We start from the raw sequence: 18,717 nt of genomic DNA, 5'->3' as shown, positions 1-18,717 counted from the left end.
GTAATGCTCAGGGCTTACTTCTGTCCCTGAGCCTAGGGATCAATCCTGGCAGGGTTTGGAGGACCATGTGGGATGCCGGGGTTGTCTGTGTGCAAAGCAAGTGCCCTACCCACTGTAGTATTGCTTTGACCCATGCATTTTATTTATTTTGATCTAGGTAATATTTTATCCTGCCCAAGAATCTTAGTTATCCTCATCAGAGCAAGAATTCATCAATTCACCTTATTCATCAAATAAAATTTTTTATTAACCTGCACTGTAGCACTGTCCTCCTGTTGTTCACTGATTTACTCAAGCGGGCAGCAGTCACGTCTCCATTGTGAGACTTGCTGTTACTGTTTTTGGCATATAGGATACACCACAAGGAGCTTGCCAGGCTCTGCTGTGTGGGCGGGATACTCTCGGTAGCTTGCCAGGCTCTCCAAGAAGGGCAGAGGAATTGAACTCGGGTTGGCCGCATGCAAGGCAAACACGCTACCCACTATGCTATCGCTCCAGCTGCCCCACCTTTTTATTTTTTTATTTTTATTTATTTTTTTTTGTAGGAGTACTGCTATTTATTCAGCCATTGATTAGCTGATTGAATTGCTGCCCCCCCCTTTTAAAAATTAATCTAACTCTATAAATTTATCCCTGAACGAAACAATATTGGGGCTGGAGCAATAGTACAGCAGGTAGTGTGCTTGCCTTGCATGTGGCCAATCTGGGTTCAATCCCTGGAACCCCGAGAGTCCCCCAGTCCTACCAAGAGGGACCTATGAACACAGAACCAGGAGTAAGCCATGAGCACTGGCAGATGTGGCCCCAAACCAACCAAACAAAAAGAATAAATACTGGGTCAGAGGAATAGCTCAATGAACAGTTCAATACCTTGTAACCCAGTGTCTCTGGTTCTTAGTTATTTTTTTGTTTGTTTTTCTTCTTTGGTATTTGGGAAGCACCCTCAAAGCATACTCCTGGTGCTCAGGCCTTACTCATGGTTCTATGCTCACTCCTGGTGGAGCCTTGGAGACTATATGCAGCGTGAGGGATTGAATCCAGACTGACCACATGCAAACCAGTATCTTAATCCATTTAGTATCTCTCTAGTCCCAAAGGCCTGGATTGTGTTCCCAGTGTGGCTTGGGCTCCTGAGTCCTGCCAGGAGCTTTCCCCATGCACTGAGCCTGGAGTAGCCCCTGAACAATGCTGGATATATAACCCCCAAATACAAAACAAACCAATAAACAAAAATGCAAAAGAATAAATACCTTTAAAATCGACAAGCTAACAGTGACAGAATATACAGAAACATCAACTCATAGTTCCTGTACTTCCCCCATCTGCTTAACATACATATTTCAAGCACAGAATGAAGTATTTGCTATTCCTTTCCTCCGTTATATTTGCCAAGAGTCAAAAGAAGAAGCAATTGAACTCGCCCTCACTGTCATTTGTATATGCCTGTATCTGTGCTGAGAGACAGGGGGCGAGGGTGCATACTTTGCATATAGGAGGCCTGGATTTGATCCTGGTGCCACAAGCTCCCCTGAGCACCACTGGATAATGGAGCATAAGTATCCCCTGAACATCAATGAGTGTAGCTCCATCCCTTCTTCCACCTCTTAACATGCTTTTGACCACTAAATACTTATTAAGTTGCCTTGGCAAGTGAGGAGAAGAAAAAGAGAATGAAGACCGGCAAGTTTGAGTTTAATGGGATTTATTCTTGTTCTCTCATCCCGTCCCAAGAGATAACTGCACGGATTCAGTCAAGCCAGCAGAGTGATGGAATTGAAAGGACTGTGTAGGCCACCCAATGGCCATCTTGGCATGTGGCTATTAACCAGGAAGGCTTTCTTGCTGCCTGACACTAAGACCCCATGGCTTTGCACAGTTTTTGAATGTATGTGTGGGGGGAGCAGGATTGGAGAAGCAGGGAATACATAATGAAAGAGAATCTCCTGTGAGCCCAGATAGTTCTCCCAAGCCTGCGTTGGTGGAATGAGATTCAGAGTTGCTACATTATGAGCTTCGTTTTTAATCTTTCCTGAGCCTGGCATCCTTTGGCTTCCCTAATGAAGAACATCATTAGCATGCACTTATTTTCTTTTCCACCATTTGCTTAAGTATTTTTGAATCTCTTTTTAAAAAATCTCTTTTACTTATTGTTATTTTTATAAATTAATTCTTTTTTGACACTTTTAGTGTAAAAACAAACTTAAATGTACACAAAATTACAAAGAATACTAAGACAAACCTTTATGTACTCATTATCTAACTTTATTCTATGCTAGACAGACATCCTGTTTGCTTAGCCTATCTACAATTTTTCTCCCTGGGATATTAAAAACAAATGTGAGCAATTATGGCACTCAAGTTACACATGTATCAGGAACCTCTTATAACAGGTGGGGTCATTATTTACTTTGTGTGTGTAGAAGAAATCTTTATTAAAACCTCCCTGTTTGTATTAAGGCATTACAGTTGATGTCTTTCTACACAATTCACACAAAGTCCAAATACAACATTTTATAGCTTAATTTTTTACTGACTGTAGACAGGTCAAAGCACTGTGCATGAGAATGGCCTTATTGGTGAAAACACTGTCCTCCCATGGTTCATCGATTTGCTCGAGCAGGACCAGTAACGTCTCATTTTGAGACTTCTTGTAACTGTGTTTGGCATATCGAGTATGTCACGGGTAGCTTGCCAGTCTTTGCCGTGTGGGAGAGATACTCTCGCTAGCTTGCTGGGCTCTCCAAGAGGGGCGGAGGAATTGAACCTGACTCGGCCGGGCTGGCTGCGTGCAAGGCAAATGCCCTACTGCTGTGCTATTACTCCACAGTGAAAACACACTGTGGGAATTTGAACTCGGTACACACTTTAGTAGGATCTCCAACCACAGAAAACTTTCACCCAATCAGCAAAGTAAGGTCTTGGGCTATCTATGGTAACAGCAAAGTAAACATCATTTAAATGATTTCTTTTTAAACTGCAGTTTAGCTTACTTTTCCCATTGCTGATTGTCAACCACATGGTCTTGTTTTGAAGTATTTGGGGCAGCTGCTACTTGGGCTGGTAGAGTTTTCTATTTATGCACACAGAGCAGCCTGTTAGGGAGATATTGATTTTTCTACAGCAGTTACAAGACGCTGTGCTTGCAAATGTGGACAAAGAACTTACTTTATATTTACTACGAATGTTAATATAACTAAAAATAGAAAAAAAAATTGGCCTTACACCATTATGAATGCCAAAGATGGGATATTATAGTTAGACTAAACTCATTCTTTGCAAACTTTATTCTTCAAAATATGGGTTCAGGTGCATAAAATTTGGGGCAAAAGAATATGCTCTTTTCTTTCATTGGATAGACTTTATCAGTCCTTCTACTCCAAAATACTGAAAAATAGCACCTTTAAAATAGGATGTTCAGAGCAAGAGGAACAGCATAGCTGGATGGGCCGAGCGAATGCCTATATGTGGGAGGCTTAGATTCAAGCCCTGGTACCACATGGTTTCTGGAGCACAACTAGGCATGAACCCAGAGAGTTGTGTGGGGAGTAGTCACAAGAAGCATCTACAAGTTACCATTCACATTCATTCAGATGACAGCCACCAAACAATAAATGTAAGCAAAATAAATAAAACAGTAAATACTGACAGAGATGTAGAACCACTTACAATGTCAGTGAGAATGGAAAATGATGCATATTGCTGAAGAAAATAGTATGGAATTCCTACCAAACAATCAAACATACTGTATATGTTTATTATATATTAAGCACATATAATATGTTTAATTACCGTATTATGACCTACTGATTATATTACCATATAATGAACTCCCATATGATGATCTACTGTTTGCGCATATCTAATGGGTATTAAAATCAGTCTCGGAGCTGGAGTGATAGCTCAGCAGGTAGAGCGTTTGCTTTGCATGCGGCTGACCCAGGTTTGATTCCCAGCATCCCATATGGTCCCCTGAGCACCGCCAGGGGTAATTCCTGAGTGCAGAGCCAGGAATAACCCCTGTGCATTGCCGGGTGTGACCCCAAAAAGCAAAATAAAATAAAATAAAATAAAATCAGTCTGAAAATCCTATAGTTTTATGTTTAAAAGCAGACAAATCTCATGTGCTCATTTTGCCTTGTCCTCAGCAGAAAGAAGAAACCAACTTATTTCTAACATATGGAAAAATTTCCACATCTCAAAGGTAAACACCAATGCCCCAAATCTAAGTTTAAAATACTGCCCTTTACATGTGTGTTTCCAAATTAGACCTGCTGGACAGTTTCAAGTGACAAAATGTATATTTTTAAACTCTGGATATTTCCTCTCAATATATTATGTAGAAGAGTTTTTGTGCATCTACCAAAAACTGTTAAGCATCTTGATTTATGAAATCATGAAAGCTTACTTGCTTTATTAAAACACAGTGAACTCATTATTATCAATTGTTTTTCTGTTCCACATACACTGGACAAAAGCTTAAAAATATATACAATTCAGGGGGCTGGAGCAATAGCATAGCAGGTAGGGCATTTGCCTTGCACACGGCCAAGTCGGGTTCAATTTCCAGCATCCCATATGGTCCCTCACCACCGCCAGGAGTAATTCCTGAGTGCAGAGCCAGGAGTTACCCTGTGCATCGCTTGGTGCGACCCAAAAAGCAATATATATATATATATATATATATTTATATATATGTAAAGGTAAAGGTAAAGGTAAAGGCCCTCCCGTTGATCGTCGATTTGCTCGAGCGGGCCCAGTAACGTCTCCATTGGAGACTTTGTTGTTACTGTGTCTGGCATATTGAATACTCTTGGTAGCTTGCCGGGCTCTCCGAGAGGGGCGGAGGAATCGAACTCGGGTCGGCCATGTTGGCCGCTTGTAAGGCGAACGCCCTACCCGCTGTGCTATATATGTATACATATATATATACACACAATTCAAAGAGTCAGCTTTTAACAGACATGGATGATTTTTTTGCTACTACCCCCACCCCTCCACCTCCTCACTAAACCTGCACTGGCCAGTGCCTCATGAGCTACGTTAAACTGAATTTATTGACACATTCCATTGAAAAATGCAAATATATAATTATCCAAATGAATTCCACTTCCATATTTTGAATATTCAATATAACTTATTTATAGGCAAATTATATGCATTATAACTAATGCATTTTGACATTCCTAAGTAACAAGCTGACATAAGGTCTGTAAAGGGTATTAAAATAGTATCTTGAATACTTAATTTTTCTTTTATATAGTTCAGAATAGAGCCTTTAACATTTCTAAACATCCAATTCTACTTATACAATAGCAAAGACCTTTAAAATTAAGCATGTTTTGGAAAACTCAGAAAAGTTAGGATATAACTTTAGGAATATAATGCAGAAATCATGGAATAAAATGAAAATTTATATTCATCTTCTACTTGAACTATATCATGCTGGGAATTCCTAATTGAGTATGAGTCTTTTCTGACAATTCAAGAGCAGTGCTAGAGCTAAAAGTATTGATATTTAGCCAAGTGCTTAAAGATTACTTGGAAAACTTATTAAAACTTCAGACTGTTGTGTCCCATTCTGCTTCTATGTGAAGCATTAGAACCTGCATTTCTTTCAAGCATCCAGGTGCTACTGCTCTAATGAGTTCTATCCAGTGATGTTTAGGTGTTACTCCTGGCTCTGCACCTGGTGGTACACAGGGGACCATATAGGACGAAGGGGACTGAACCTGAGTCAGTTGCATGCAAGGCAAGTACCTTAGCTGTAGTACTATCTCCTCTCTGGCCCCAAGTTTCACCTGTCTAAAAAGTACTACTAGAAGGCAGAAGAGACAGGACAGGAGTTAGAGAAGAATCATTATACTTAACTAGTGATTCTTAGCATGATATAGTTCAATTAGAGGATGAATATAAATTTTCACCTCATTGCATGATTTTTGCATAAATTCCCTACAGTTATGTTCTGACTTGTCTTAACTTGCCTGGGGATCCAGGTCAATTCCCAGCTCTGCCAAGGGTCACTCTTGAGAAAAAAGGCAGGAAAAGCCTCTGAGCTCTGCCAGATATGGCTCCCGCCCTCTCTCCCTCCAAGAAGAGGGCTGACATAATAATATATGTCTGGATAGTATATTATATCTGCACCTACAAAGACCGTGGCATTTCTATGAGAAAATAATGAAACAAAAGAAAGAAAAAAATTTTAAAAAGTTAATCTCATTCACTAATGTGCACCAGAAAATCAAGTACCTAGGAATCAACTAACTAAAAAGATGAAAGACCTATACAAAGAAAATTAAAACAACACTACTTAAAGAAGTAAAGGAGGACATCCCCTAATCATGGATTGGGAGGATTAATATCATCAGAAGGGCAATATTCTCTAAAGCATTATACAGATTCAGTGCACTCCTGATAACACCAATGATATTTTTCAAAGAAATAAAACAAACATTCCTGAAATTGATATAGGAAAATACCACTCCATACTACCTCCATCCCAGAAAAGTGAAAAAACATCCTCAGGGAAAAAAGGATATGGAAGGCATCACTTTATCCTACTTCAAACAACTATGCTACAAAGCAGTAGTGGTGAAAACAGTGTGGCACAGGAATAAGGACAAACTCTCAAATCAATGAAATAAAATAAAAAAAATCTAGACAGGTACTCAGCTATACAAACAGCTAATCTTTGATAAAGGAACAAAAAATATGAAGTGAATCAAGGAAAGTCTCTTCAACAAATAGAGAAAACTGGTCAGTTATTGGAAAAACAAAACAAAACAAGGTTTATTCATAGGGAGCCTTTAGAGTTTTCTATGCACACTATCATCTCATCTACATATAGTAAAAATACAGCATCTTCTCCAATTTGAATTTCTTTGATTTCCTTTTCCTGACTAAGTGCTGTGCCAAGACTTCCAAAACTGTATTGCATAATAGCGGAGAAAACAGACATCCTTATCTTGTGACTGATTTCCGAAGGAAGGGTTTCAGATTTTTTGCTGCCAATTATGAGACACACTGTGGTTTGTTATAAATGACTGCTACTATCTTAAGGCATATTCTTTCTACCCCTCTGTTACTGAGAATTTTTATCATGAAATGATGTTCAAAATCCTTTCCTATGTTTGATATAACTGATACAACGGGTATATATCAGCTTTTTTTCTGTGTCTGATATAACTTATATAACATTTTCTTTTCTTTTGTTGATAATGGTGTGTGACATTAATTGATTTGCCCATATTAAGCCATCCTTGCATCACTGGACTGAATCCCTCTTGATCATGATGCATGATCCTTTTGATAAATTGGTAGATTCAGTTCACTAAAATTTTATTGACAATCACTGGGTTTGTAATTTGTAATTTGTAATGGGTTTGTAATTTTTTTGTTTGCTTGTTTGTTTTTGGGTCATACTGGCTGGAGCCATAGCACAGCGGTAGGGCGTTTGCCTTGCACGCAGCCAACATGGCCGACCCGAGTTTGATTCCTCCGCCCCACTTGGAGAGCCCGGCAAGCTACCGAGAGTATTCGATATGCCAGACACAGTAACAACAAAGTCTCCAATGGAGACGTTACTGGGCCTGCTCGAGCAAATTGAATAACGGGAGGGCCTTTACCTTTACCTTTACTGGCGTTACTCAGTGTTGATTCCTGGATCTGCACTCAGGAGTTATCCCAAGTGCTCCAGGGACCAAACCTGGGTCAGCTGCATGCAAGGCAAGAGTCTTACCAGCTATACTATTATTCTGCCCCGCATCCATAATTTAATTGAATTTAATTTTTCTTTTCTTTTCTTTTTTTTTTTTGCTTTTTAGGTTCACACCCAGTGATACACAGGGGTTACTTCTGGCTCTGTACTCAGGAATTGCTCCTGGCGGGTGCTCAGGAGACCACATGGAATGCTGGGAATCAAACCCGGGTTGGCTGTGTGACAGGCAAACGCCCTATCCCGCTGTGCTATCACTCCAGCCGCCCCCCATAATTTAATTTTTAAAAAAGTAATATCTGTCTTCCTTTGTCATTAGGATAATATTCTCACAGAGACAGCTAGGAAGGATACTTGTTTCTTCTATGTTTTAGAAGAGCTTGAGGAACTGCTGTGTCTGTCAGTTGATGCGGAATCAATGTCTACCTGACTTGGTCAGTGACAGGAGATTGTGGTCACTGGTACCCAATAACAGCTGTTCAGTAAACTGGTCTTGGTGGATATAAAAAGAATTTCTCATTTCCCAGAATCTTTAGGGATGCCTGCTCTGAACCATGGCCTGATGGGTGGGGTTCACCCTCAGGGTGTCTGGACAAGCTACAGCATCTGAGATGGTAGCTCCCAGTAGTGGTGGGGGATCAACTACGCCCTGGATTTGCTGAGTCCTGCCAGTTCCCACTCCCTTTCTGGCTAGAGGAACAAAACTGAACCTTATTGCATCTTGTGCCCTCTTTGAGGCAGTTTCCTCTTGCTTTGAGCTGGCTTCGGCTATTAATTTGTTAAACTGTGTGGCAGCTGGAACCTGAAGGGAGGGGCTGTCAGGGTGGAACAGAGACCAGGAGCATGTTGGGTCAAGACCAAAAGCCTGAGGAGTGGAGCCATGCATGCAACCTCTGCTGGGCAAAACAGCTGAGGTTTAGATTTTGCGGGTGCTGCTCATCTTCAGTGTAGCTATTTCCAGCCGGACAAGCTGTGGCTGCACCACCTTTGTTAGGTTTATCAAGCCCTGAGACTCTATGGCCTGTGAGTTCCAGTATTAGACAGAATTTTGTGAAAAGTCTAGACATTCAGCAGTCATCTGTCGGCTGGGGCAGGGCTCAGTTTGCATTCCTGTGGAGCATCTCTTTGGCATAACTGCACCTAGTTTGTGGCAGGAGTAGCGGCCCTCTGTGCTGTGCTTGCCAAAAGCAGAGTCTGTTTTCAAAGTAGCAGTACAGCTCTAAAACTGATGTTTGGTAGGTCCATTGCTCTCAGCTCCTTCCTCCACTAGGCTGGTGTTGTCTCTCTAGAGCATGTTTGCAGGGCTCCTCTCCCCTCGGGCAGGGGAAGTGCTCCTTAACACTGGACTTGTCTGCAGTTCTGTCTCCCAAAGTGCTGAGTTTCCCTGAGATGGTGACTATTTCCCCCAGTGAATTCTCACAGTGCGACCCCATGAAGGATTCCATGCTCTGTTCAGCTTTTTAGGCATTCTTGGTGTTGATGCCACAGGAGCTCTCTCAAAAGTGTTTCTTTTTGGTCATCTTGGTCTCACCCTCCTCCTCAATGAACCATTATTTTGAAACACCTTGTGAAATTATTACCAAGTGTAGTAGGGCGACTAAAAGGTCCCTGAGCTGCTCTAAGAAAGTTAGGATACAAAGAATAACTTAGTAGACTCAAAGTTTGAGAAAGTACTCTTCAAAGCAGACCATGCTTGAAGCTCCTTTTCTTTCTTTTCTTTTTTTTTTGGGGGGGGGCACACCCAACGATGCTCAGGGGTTACTGCTGGCTCTACTCTCAGGAATCACTCATGGCGATGCTCAGGGGATCATATGGGATGCTAGGAACCGAACCCGGGTTGGCATATGCAAGGCAAATGCCCTGCCCACTATGCCATCACTCCAGCCTCCTTGATGTTCCTTTTCTTAATCTAAAGGTACAGCATGGATTATTTCTGGATTTATATAGTTGGAGGTTTTCAAGATGCTAATTCCCTTCTTTTCCCCTGAAATTACTGGCAAGTATTGAGCAAGGGTTAAATTATATATAACAAGGCTTCCTCAAATTGCTATGTATGTTACAGAAATTCACACAGCATCAAAAATTATCGTAAAACATGAAGTGAAGTGATATTCATTCTACTTTCGCTTAGTGAAAATAAACCCTGATGTTTTCAAGTTATGCTTGGGTAAATCCAAGAGAAAAGATACTTTCAGGTCATTATACATTTAACTCAAATAGGTCTACTTTAATATATCACTAGAAGAATTACACTACAGATCTCATAAATGAATTACATATAAACACCATAAACTTACAAAGCTATCAAGTGGAATGTAATGTATATTTAGAAAGAAAGCCTATGCCAGTGAAATTTGAAACAATTTATTTCCCAAGTATTATTCTTTCCTATGCAATCAGGTCTGTGTCATGAATTTGCTGAAATAGTATGTTCTGTCTGCTGTGGCATATTGACAAAATTGGATCTATAGTTTCTTAGCAACTGCAGGCGCTTCTAAATTTTGTGGCTATGATCTTAAGAATACAGGTCAATGGTTTTACATTTTTAAGAACACTGATACTCAAGTCAGTATTTCCTGAAATTTAATCAAAATTGTTATGTTTATTAGTTTCCATTCAGAATTCTAGAAATTTTGAATTATTTTCATTCCAAATTCTGAAAAGTTGGCTGACTACTAGAATTGTGTTTATTATTGCAGCAATGCTTGATGAAAAATTTATCATTCAATAACAATGAAACACATGAAGAAAAGGTAATTTTTTCACAGCACCAATATTGAGTTAGTTTTAAGTTTTATTTGATGTCAAAGTTTTAGTTATTTTATATACTTTTGGTTATAGACACTTTGCTTCAAATACTGTCACTGCTCTCATCACCTTATTTCATTGGCATATTTTTAAAATTACAGTTGTTTTTGACTCAAGGATGTAACTCAGTGTCAGAGTATCTGCCTTATAGGTATGAAGTCAAAGGCTTGATCCCCAGTACTTCCAGGTGCAGAGAACAATCCATGTGACACAACAGATCATACAACCAAGTATATGTAAGCCCTGTTCAATGAAACAGCTACAAAGGGAAAGGAAGAGAATAAATAAAAATAATATATTTTTTAAAAAGTACAGTGAAGGGCTGTAGAATGGACATGGTTTCTCTTGTCATCACTTACCAAGATTTTGCCACATGCTGAAAATTTCACAACCCATTGTCACTCGCATGTCACCATACCTAAAATAAAATACATATAGGAGTTAGGATATACAGTCTCTTGAAAAGGATGACTTTGTACTTTGGGGGCTGCAATGTCTTTCTGAGTCAAAATATTATGTTTTAAATAAAAGATGCCTAAAGAACATTGCCTGGATACCTCAAATTTAAATCCTTGGATAAAACAGATTTGTCTCTCCTAATGTTTCTTTCTATAGTTACTCATGAGTCTTAAAAGATGGAGGGCACAAAAAGTACAAATAAATTCAATATGGAAAGTTCTGAAAATGATTGCTTCTTGTCCATGTGGTTATTGCTTTGCAACACTAATTTTCAGTTGGGGACTAAATTATGAATCAACTATACCAAGTTAAAATGTAAAAACATTTGATTTCCCCCATAGTCCCACATAACTCCCCGTTTGTACTTACTTTTCTAACACCTTTTTCTTTTTGGAAGGTGTGAACATCTCTAGCTGCAGACACAATTGGTTTATAAAAATGACTGCGAGGTAAAAGTAGGAATCCCAGATCTAAGACAAAAGCAATATAGGTCATGATTAGGGTGTTATATAAACATTTACAAGTGATATACATCCATGAGACACTGGATTTACTTCCCAAGTGATACATCAACATGGGGATAACCTAGATAAGATGAGTAAGTGATCACAGTCAAAGGTAGATAGAGGCACATGGGGATTCATTATAAGCTTCCCTCTATAGCTGTTTGCAATTTGCTTTATTAAAGAAATAAGCTAAATGAATACTATTAATCTGTATATCTCTCAATGCTTCATCCAAAGCATCATGAGTTCTCTGGTATATTCCAAAATGGCAGATGCTTTATTTCTTATAACATGTCTGAATATCTCCAAGGAGGCTGGGATAGAATATGGATTACTTTATTCCTGTGTGAATTTTATTTTTGGAAATCCTTTCAATGTAGAACTGAAAAAAAAAAGGGTGCACACTTCTTTGGATATGCTAATTTCTTTAAATTAAGACAGTATATAAAAATGCCCTGCCCAGACAAATTTTTGAGTCTAAGATTCTTATACCAAAGCAGCATCAGAAGAAAGATCAGAATAAAATGTCCAGAAATAAACTTGATGAAAAGCATTAGTGGATAATGAGAGGAAACAACTTCTCAAGTGATACTGTACAAAATTAGATAATCGCAGGAGAAACATTATAAAGAATATCTTCTAAGTACATATAATTTTTATGAATTAAAATATAAAACCTAACCAAAATAAAGGAAAAATAGCAAAAATAACTAAATAGTAATTTTAGTCAATAATTAACAGAAAAGTTATTAGTTAACAAGAAAAATGACTAACAAGAAAGAAAAGTTAAAGTAATAATTTTTTGGATGTTTTTTGTTTTGTTTTATTTGTGGGTCATACACAGCAGGGCTCAGGGCTTATCCTGGCTCAGCACTCAGGGACCACTCCTGGCGGGGCTCAGGCGACCATATGGGGAACCAGGGAACTGAAGCCGCTTGGCTGCATGCAAGACAAGTACCTACCGGCTATACAATCACTGTTGTATATTTCTCCCCTTATCAGTTATTCCCCCAAAGTTTTTTCTTCTTTATTAGTGATAATATTAGAGAAAAGGCAACTATCTATAATAGGTACAATCATAACTTATAATTCCACTCAGCAATTCTATTATCTATTCAAAGAAATATAAAAATATACAAAAATTTATCAGAACACATATAGACAGAGAGAATAATGCTCTATACATATAATTTATAATTACCTATAATTTATAAAAATTTAATGTCAAAAAAGTAGATCTTTGATGATAAAATTTTGATATATTATGAGGTATAATATGAAGATGTATTCTATGACCAATAAAACTTAGTATTTTTATAGCATTTTTGATTTCTTAACTGTTCAAATGACAATTTTTATTAAATGTTAAATATGAAAAATATTATCTAGTATCAGAGCTGGAGCGATAGCACAGCAGTAGGGCGTTTGCCTTGCACGCAGCCAACATGGCCGACCCGAGTTCGATTCTTCCGCCCCTCTCGGAGAGCCCGGCAAGCTACCAAGAGGATCTCGCCCGCACGGCAGGGCCTGGCAAGCTCCCCGTGACGTATTCGATATGCCAGACACAGTAACAACAAAGTCTCCAATGGAGACGTTACTGGGCCCGCTCGGGCAAATCAATGATCAATGGGAGGGCCTTTACCTTTTACCCTAGTATCAGAGCAATAGTACAGCAGGTAGGGTGCTTGTCTTACATGTGGTTGACATGGGTTTTATTCCCAGCATGCCATGGGGGTTCCAGAGCACCCATGAATGACCCCTGGGCACAAAGCCAGGAGTAAGCTCTGTGGCCCAAAAACCAAACCAAACCAAATCAAACCAAACAAAAACACCCAGAAAAATAATAAAGAATGATGCCAGAAACACACAAAAAATAATTAAGAAAGGAAGAAAAAAACTTGAATGGAACTAAAGGATATCATGTCAAGTGAAATAAATCAGAAGGAGAAACACCAGATGACATCACTTATGTGGAATATAAACAAAGCAAGAAAATGGACAATGGCTAATGAAAACAAACCCCTGGTTTCTGTCAACAGAACTGAGTTTACCAAACAGGGAGTGAAGGATAAAAGAGGTGGACAAGAAGCAACAGAATGTGTGACTGCTGATGCTCTTATCTCCAGGGGTCTGTGAGAACTGGTACCAGATGTGCAACCATGAGTGAGTAACACAACGCAGCACAAGGGCACCATAACTAAGTGTGTGTGGGATCTGGTCACTGCAAAACAGCAACAACAACCAAAAAAGGAGGTGGAGGGGGGAGAGAAAAATGCTATTGTAGCGAAAAAATAAAAACAAAATAAAACCATACCTTCTCTCATCTTCTGTGACTCCCACCACTTTCACAAAGAGTATTATAGCCCTAACTTTTCACAAACAAAAACAACAATTCCTCTAATGGTATTTATCATAAAGACTTATCCCATCTGGGGCTGGAGTGATATTACAGCGGGTGAGGTTGCCTTGCACACAGTTGACCCACATTTGATCCCCAGCACTCCATATTGTCCCCCAAACACCACCAGTAGTAATTCCTCAGTGCAGAGGCAGGAGTGAGCCCTGAGCATTGTCAGGTATCGCTGGAAACCCAAATCAAGCCAGACCTCATAGGGTCTTCAGTAGTCAATAGAACTGTGATCTGAAGGGTCTGGCTGGTGGAATGGGGGAAGAGGACCTTGGGATAATGGTGGAGGGGTCTTGTCAATCTGGTGGTGGTCATGGCAGAGCTGAACTGCAAGTGTAGAACAATTAAGGTAGTACAGTAGTATTTTACATACAATAAAATAAAGTAAAAACAAAAAACAAACAAACAAAAAAAACCCTACTGAAATAACCTAAGATAATTTGAAACAGCTGGAAGAAATTTAGTTTCCTATAATTAAAAGATGGGAAGTACACTAGATAATTTCCTGAAGTACGATATGAAACTCTTAAAGAGGATAGTCACTTAAAAGGATACTTACCTTATAATCAAAGTTTTCACTTAAGAAGTTTTTCCGAAGTGCATCTGACAAGTACAGAACTGTTGTAATAATAACACTAGTGAAAAAAAAAAGAATACATTTTAAAGTTGGACATTTCACTCCAGTGGAAACCACTCATCAGATAAGAATAAAAAGCATTAAGATAAAAGAAAATTATTCATTTAGGCATATGAAGCAATATTAGATAATTCATTATTAGAACTTGAAAAGACACTAGAACAAATATATCCATACACACACACACACACACACACACACACACACACACACGCACACAAGCATGTGTCTATTTAAAGATGCATGCATACATATAAGGAAATATGAATTCAAACAACTTAGTGATCTACAAATCTCTTGATGTTTTACAGTGTTTTGATTAATTTACAAATGAAGCAAAATGATTCAATACAAATATTTGATGAAGAAAGCACACTTTTTGAAAGTACAGAAAAATAAATGGAGCCCATGAAAGCAGAGACAGGGCAAATTGAGTCATTTACAGGGTGTCTGTGCTCTCCCTCACTTCAGGTACAGGATCCACACATGAGTTATAAGGGGGCAAATTCTCTCTCTCATGGCAATAAGACTAAAGAAACAATAATGCTGTGATGTGATCTACATCCAGGTCCTAAGGTGTATGGCAGTGACAATGAGGGTTTACGGCATTCCAGAGCTTTCAGAGATAGGGCATATCCAGAGCATGAGAAATCATGGAAAACTTGACAATGAGGACACACGCAACTATATACATCTTGCTGGGGAGATTTAAAAAGAAGGACATGGTAAGCATTCTTTTTTTTTAGAAGAACATTTTATATTTATTTTTTGTTATCCTTCAAAGAGAAATAACAGAAATAAAGAAGATACACAAACTGGTACTGATAGACCTACACTTTCTTTATACAGACTGCAAAATGGAGATGCTACAATCCAGAAGGGAAAAACTGAGTTGACTTTAATTTCAAAAAAAGTCATTAAATCATTATTTTTCCTTCTTTGCTCTCAATTGATATCACCTAAAAATGAGGAAGTCTATGCATAAGCATTCCAGAAAGACATGTTGAATATACCTATCTCCCTTGCTCAAGACCACCAGTCTGGACCCCAGGAAACATGATATACCATATCACTTTACTGTACCTGCCTGTAATGGTAAGCATTCTTGGTTAATTCTATAGTTAAGTAATTTGTTTAAAATATGCTACTTTTCTGTTAGAAAAGATGAAGTCATGAAATTTACATACAAGTGGTACTACATGGAAAGTATCATGCTAAGCGAAATGAGTCAGAAAGAGAGGGATAGACATAAAAAGATTGCATTCATCTGGGAGACACAAAGTAACAAAATAGGAGATTAATACCCAAGAATAGCCGAGATCAGTACCAGGAGGATTACCCCATGGCTTAGAGGCCAGCTAGGCATGCTAGGGAAAGGGCAGCTGAGATAGAGAAGGGAGCACCAAATAAAGGGTGTTTGGAGGATCCTCCCAGGACGGGAGATACACTTTGAAAGTAGACTATGGACCGAACATGATTGTCACCCAATGCCTCTTTTGCAGATCACAAAATGAAAAAGGAGAGAGAGAACAAAAGGGAATGCCCTGCCACAGAGGCAGGGTGAGATGGGGGGATGGGGGTGGGAGGGATACTGGATCCATGGTGGTGGAAAATGGGTACTGGTGGAGGGATGGGTATTTGATCATAGTATAATTGAAACCCAAGCACAAAAATTTGTAAGTCTACAACTGTACCTCATGATGTTTCATTAATAAAAATGAAAAAAAAAATGCTACTTTTACAGCCTTGAGAGTATATATTTGCAAATAAAATACATTTCCAATAGGTTCAATTAATTAACATTAATACAGCAATGCAAGGTTAGCTACTTCCCAAACAACTAAGAAGCAAAATACCAACGTATAAATTGTTGATAATCAAAACTTTTTTCTGTTTTCTGAAAAACATGAGCAATGGAGGCTAATAAGGTGTTGAGAACCCAGGTCTTGACTTAGGGTTTGGAGTTAGGGATGTAGTTGTATGACCCTAGGTAAAAGGAAATGAAACAAAACATAACACACCTTGATTGTCCTGCTAGTAAAAGAGACCTAGGTAGACTAATTACTAATTTGAATACTATGTATTTCCTTTGAAGGACATACATGTGCAACCGTTATAAGGTGGAAGCTCACTATTATAGCCTTCTGGTGAAGCAGGGCGGGGGGGGGAGTTAATGAGGAGGGTGTGTTGGATGTGGAAATTCAGGGTAGATGAAAGATAAGAACTACCAATTATTGGGCACTGCTCTACCTAGTGGGTATTGTGCTGGGTGCATGTATATAACACATATATGACTTAAGCCTTTCAGCAGATCTAAGTGAAAACTGAAATTGAGACTCACACACCATGACAGTTATAACCAGGGAAAAGATAATATAAATAGGCACTGCAAGACCAATGATGGTAACTGAAGAAAACCACCTCCATAATGTTAAAAAAGGATGTTACTCTTTATAAGCACACAAAATTCTTCAATATACATAAATGCTGAGAAATCACAGGCAAGGGGAGTTTAATGATTTACTTATTGGTCAATTCTTGAAAGTGAAAAACATCAAAAATACTTTTCATAATATATCGAATGTGGCAAATGAGTCCATTTAATATGTCTGATTTGATGAGATAAATAAAACGTCCCAGACTAGGAAGATCTTAAAATGACTCTGCTTCAATTGCTTTTTATTTCTGCCAGTAACATTCAGCTCAGGTCACAGAGGCAGCTCCCAGAGCTTCTTATGGTAACTCAGCACTGAGATGCTTTCCAGGCACACAGGGCCGCAAGTTGGCTCAAGGCATTTACATATTATTGCTCCTTCATTGCAATGGATACCTGTGGTGTTTAGGGATCTTTCTTTATTTGTCCCAATTTACTCAAACTCATGTGGCTCTTTTCATTTTATTCTTTTACACATGACTCAGTTTCTGAAGATAGGGCCCATTCATATCTCTCTGCTCCCATTCAATTGCAAAGAAAGATCAGCAATCTATTACTACAAATGATCAACTGATGAATAGATACCACTGAAATACAGGCTTCAACAATCATTTCTGACAACCATAATTTATGAACATGGTATGAAATAAAAATTCATTACATGAAAGTGAGACTGGTGCAGAAGAATTCTAACTATCAGCTTAAGTTTTTTAGTCGCCACATCATTCCGGCATTTATAACGTGTTTTTTAGGAAATGAAATCCCCCCCCCCCCATAGAAATCTCATATTTTATTACTTGTCCTTTTTTTTTTTTTTTAATAATTTATTTATTTATTGAATCACTGTGGGAAAAGTTACAGAGCTTTCGGGTTTAGGTCTCAGTCATGTAGATACCGAACACATTTCCCTTTACCAATACTCATTTTTAACCCCGAACCCCAATAGACCCCCACCTCCCACCCCTCCCAATTCTTATGAGGCAGATGAGTTCTAGTTAATACTCTATCTACTTTGACTAGATAGATTATTTCGATAGAAGATGCACAATTATTGTTTAGAGTTTACGACCCACCCCCCCCCCCCCCCAATCAGACATGCTGAAACAGCGTTGTGAAATGATTTGCTTTCTACAACTTGGTTCAAGAGTAAAATGATGTCGCGCGGCCGCTATCGCGGCCGCGCGGTTTTGAATTTCTGCTATTTTACTTATTGACACTGGAAGAATTTCTATTAAAAGTTAGCTAGTTAAGAGATTGATTTCTGTGCCTCGGTGGGGCGTGGGGGACGGCCCACAAAGCCCCCCTTCCCATGAGGTCCCCGCCGCTTCCCCGAGCCCGGCTCAAACCCGCTTTCCACAAGGCTCCCGTGCGGCCGCCATCTTTCTTTCCAGAGAGGAGCGGGCGGGCCGGTCAACGCCCTTCCCCCTCTGGGCAGGCTTGGTGGCGCGGATCAACACAAGTCCATTTGCTTTTCTGCTCCAAGCGGCTGGTTCTCTGTGCTAAGTCCTTGTGCCTCCGGGGCCGTGGCCGTGCCGGAGAGCCGCTCGTGGGGGGCAGCTGGCGACCTCGGTGGGGCGTGGGGGACGGCCCACAAAGCCCCCCTTCCCATGAGGTCCCCGCCGCTTCCCCGAGCCCGGCTCAAACCCGCTTTCCACAAGGCTCCCGTGCGGCCGCCATCTTTCTTTCCAGAGAGCTACTTGTCCTTTTAAAAATTATTCTAATGTGAAAGCTTCTCGAGAAAACTGTACCTCCACA

The 18,717-nt window shown here is 39.4% G+C and overlaps 1 protein-coding gene across 4 annotated transcripts in view; it reads right to left on the bottom strand.

Moving 5' to 3' along the window:
* Positions 1-18,717, bottom strand: part of DOCK4 (dedicator of cytokinesis 4) — a 473,166-nt gene that overhangs the window by 72,494 nt on the left and 381,955 nt on the right. For all 4 annotated transcript variants that reach the window (XM_056117998.1, XM_056118001.1, XM_056118000.1 and 1 more), the window contains exons 28-30: positions 14,451-14,526; positions 11,348-11,448; positions 10,879-10,937 (exon numbers count right to left, since the gene is read on the bottom strand). In XM_056117998.1, coding sequence (XP_055973973.1) covers positions 10,879-10,937; positions 11,348-11,448; positions 14,451-14,526 — 236 coding nt within the window. The remainder of the gene's footprint in view (positions 1-10,878; positions 10,938-11,347; positions 11,449-14,450; positions 14,527-18,717) is intronic.

Source organism: Sorex fumeus, unplaced genomic scaffold, assembly GCF_029834395.1.
Source record: "Sorex fumeus unplaced genomic scaffold, SorFum_2.1 ptg000037l, whole genome shotgun sequence".
Lineage (NCBI taxonomy): Eukaryota > Metazoa > Chordata > Mammalia > Eulipotyphla > Soricidae > Sorex > Sorex fumeus.
The sequence above is the reverse complement of the archived record's forward strand: the minus strand, read 5'-3'. Positions and strand labels throughout refer to the sequence as shown.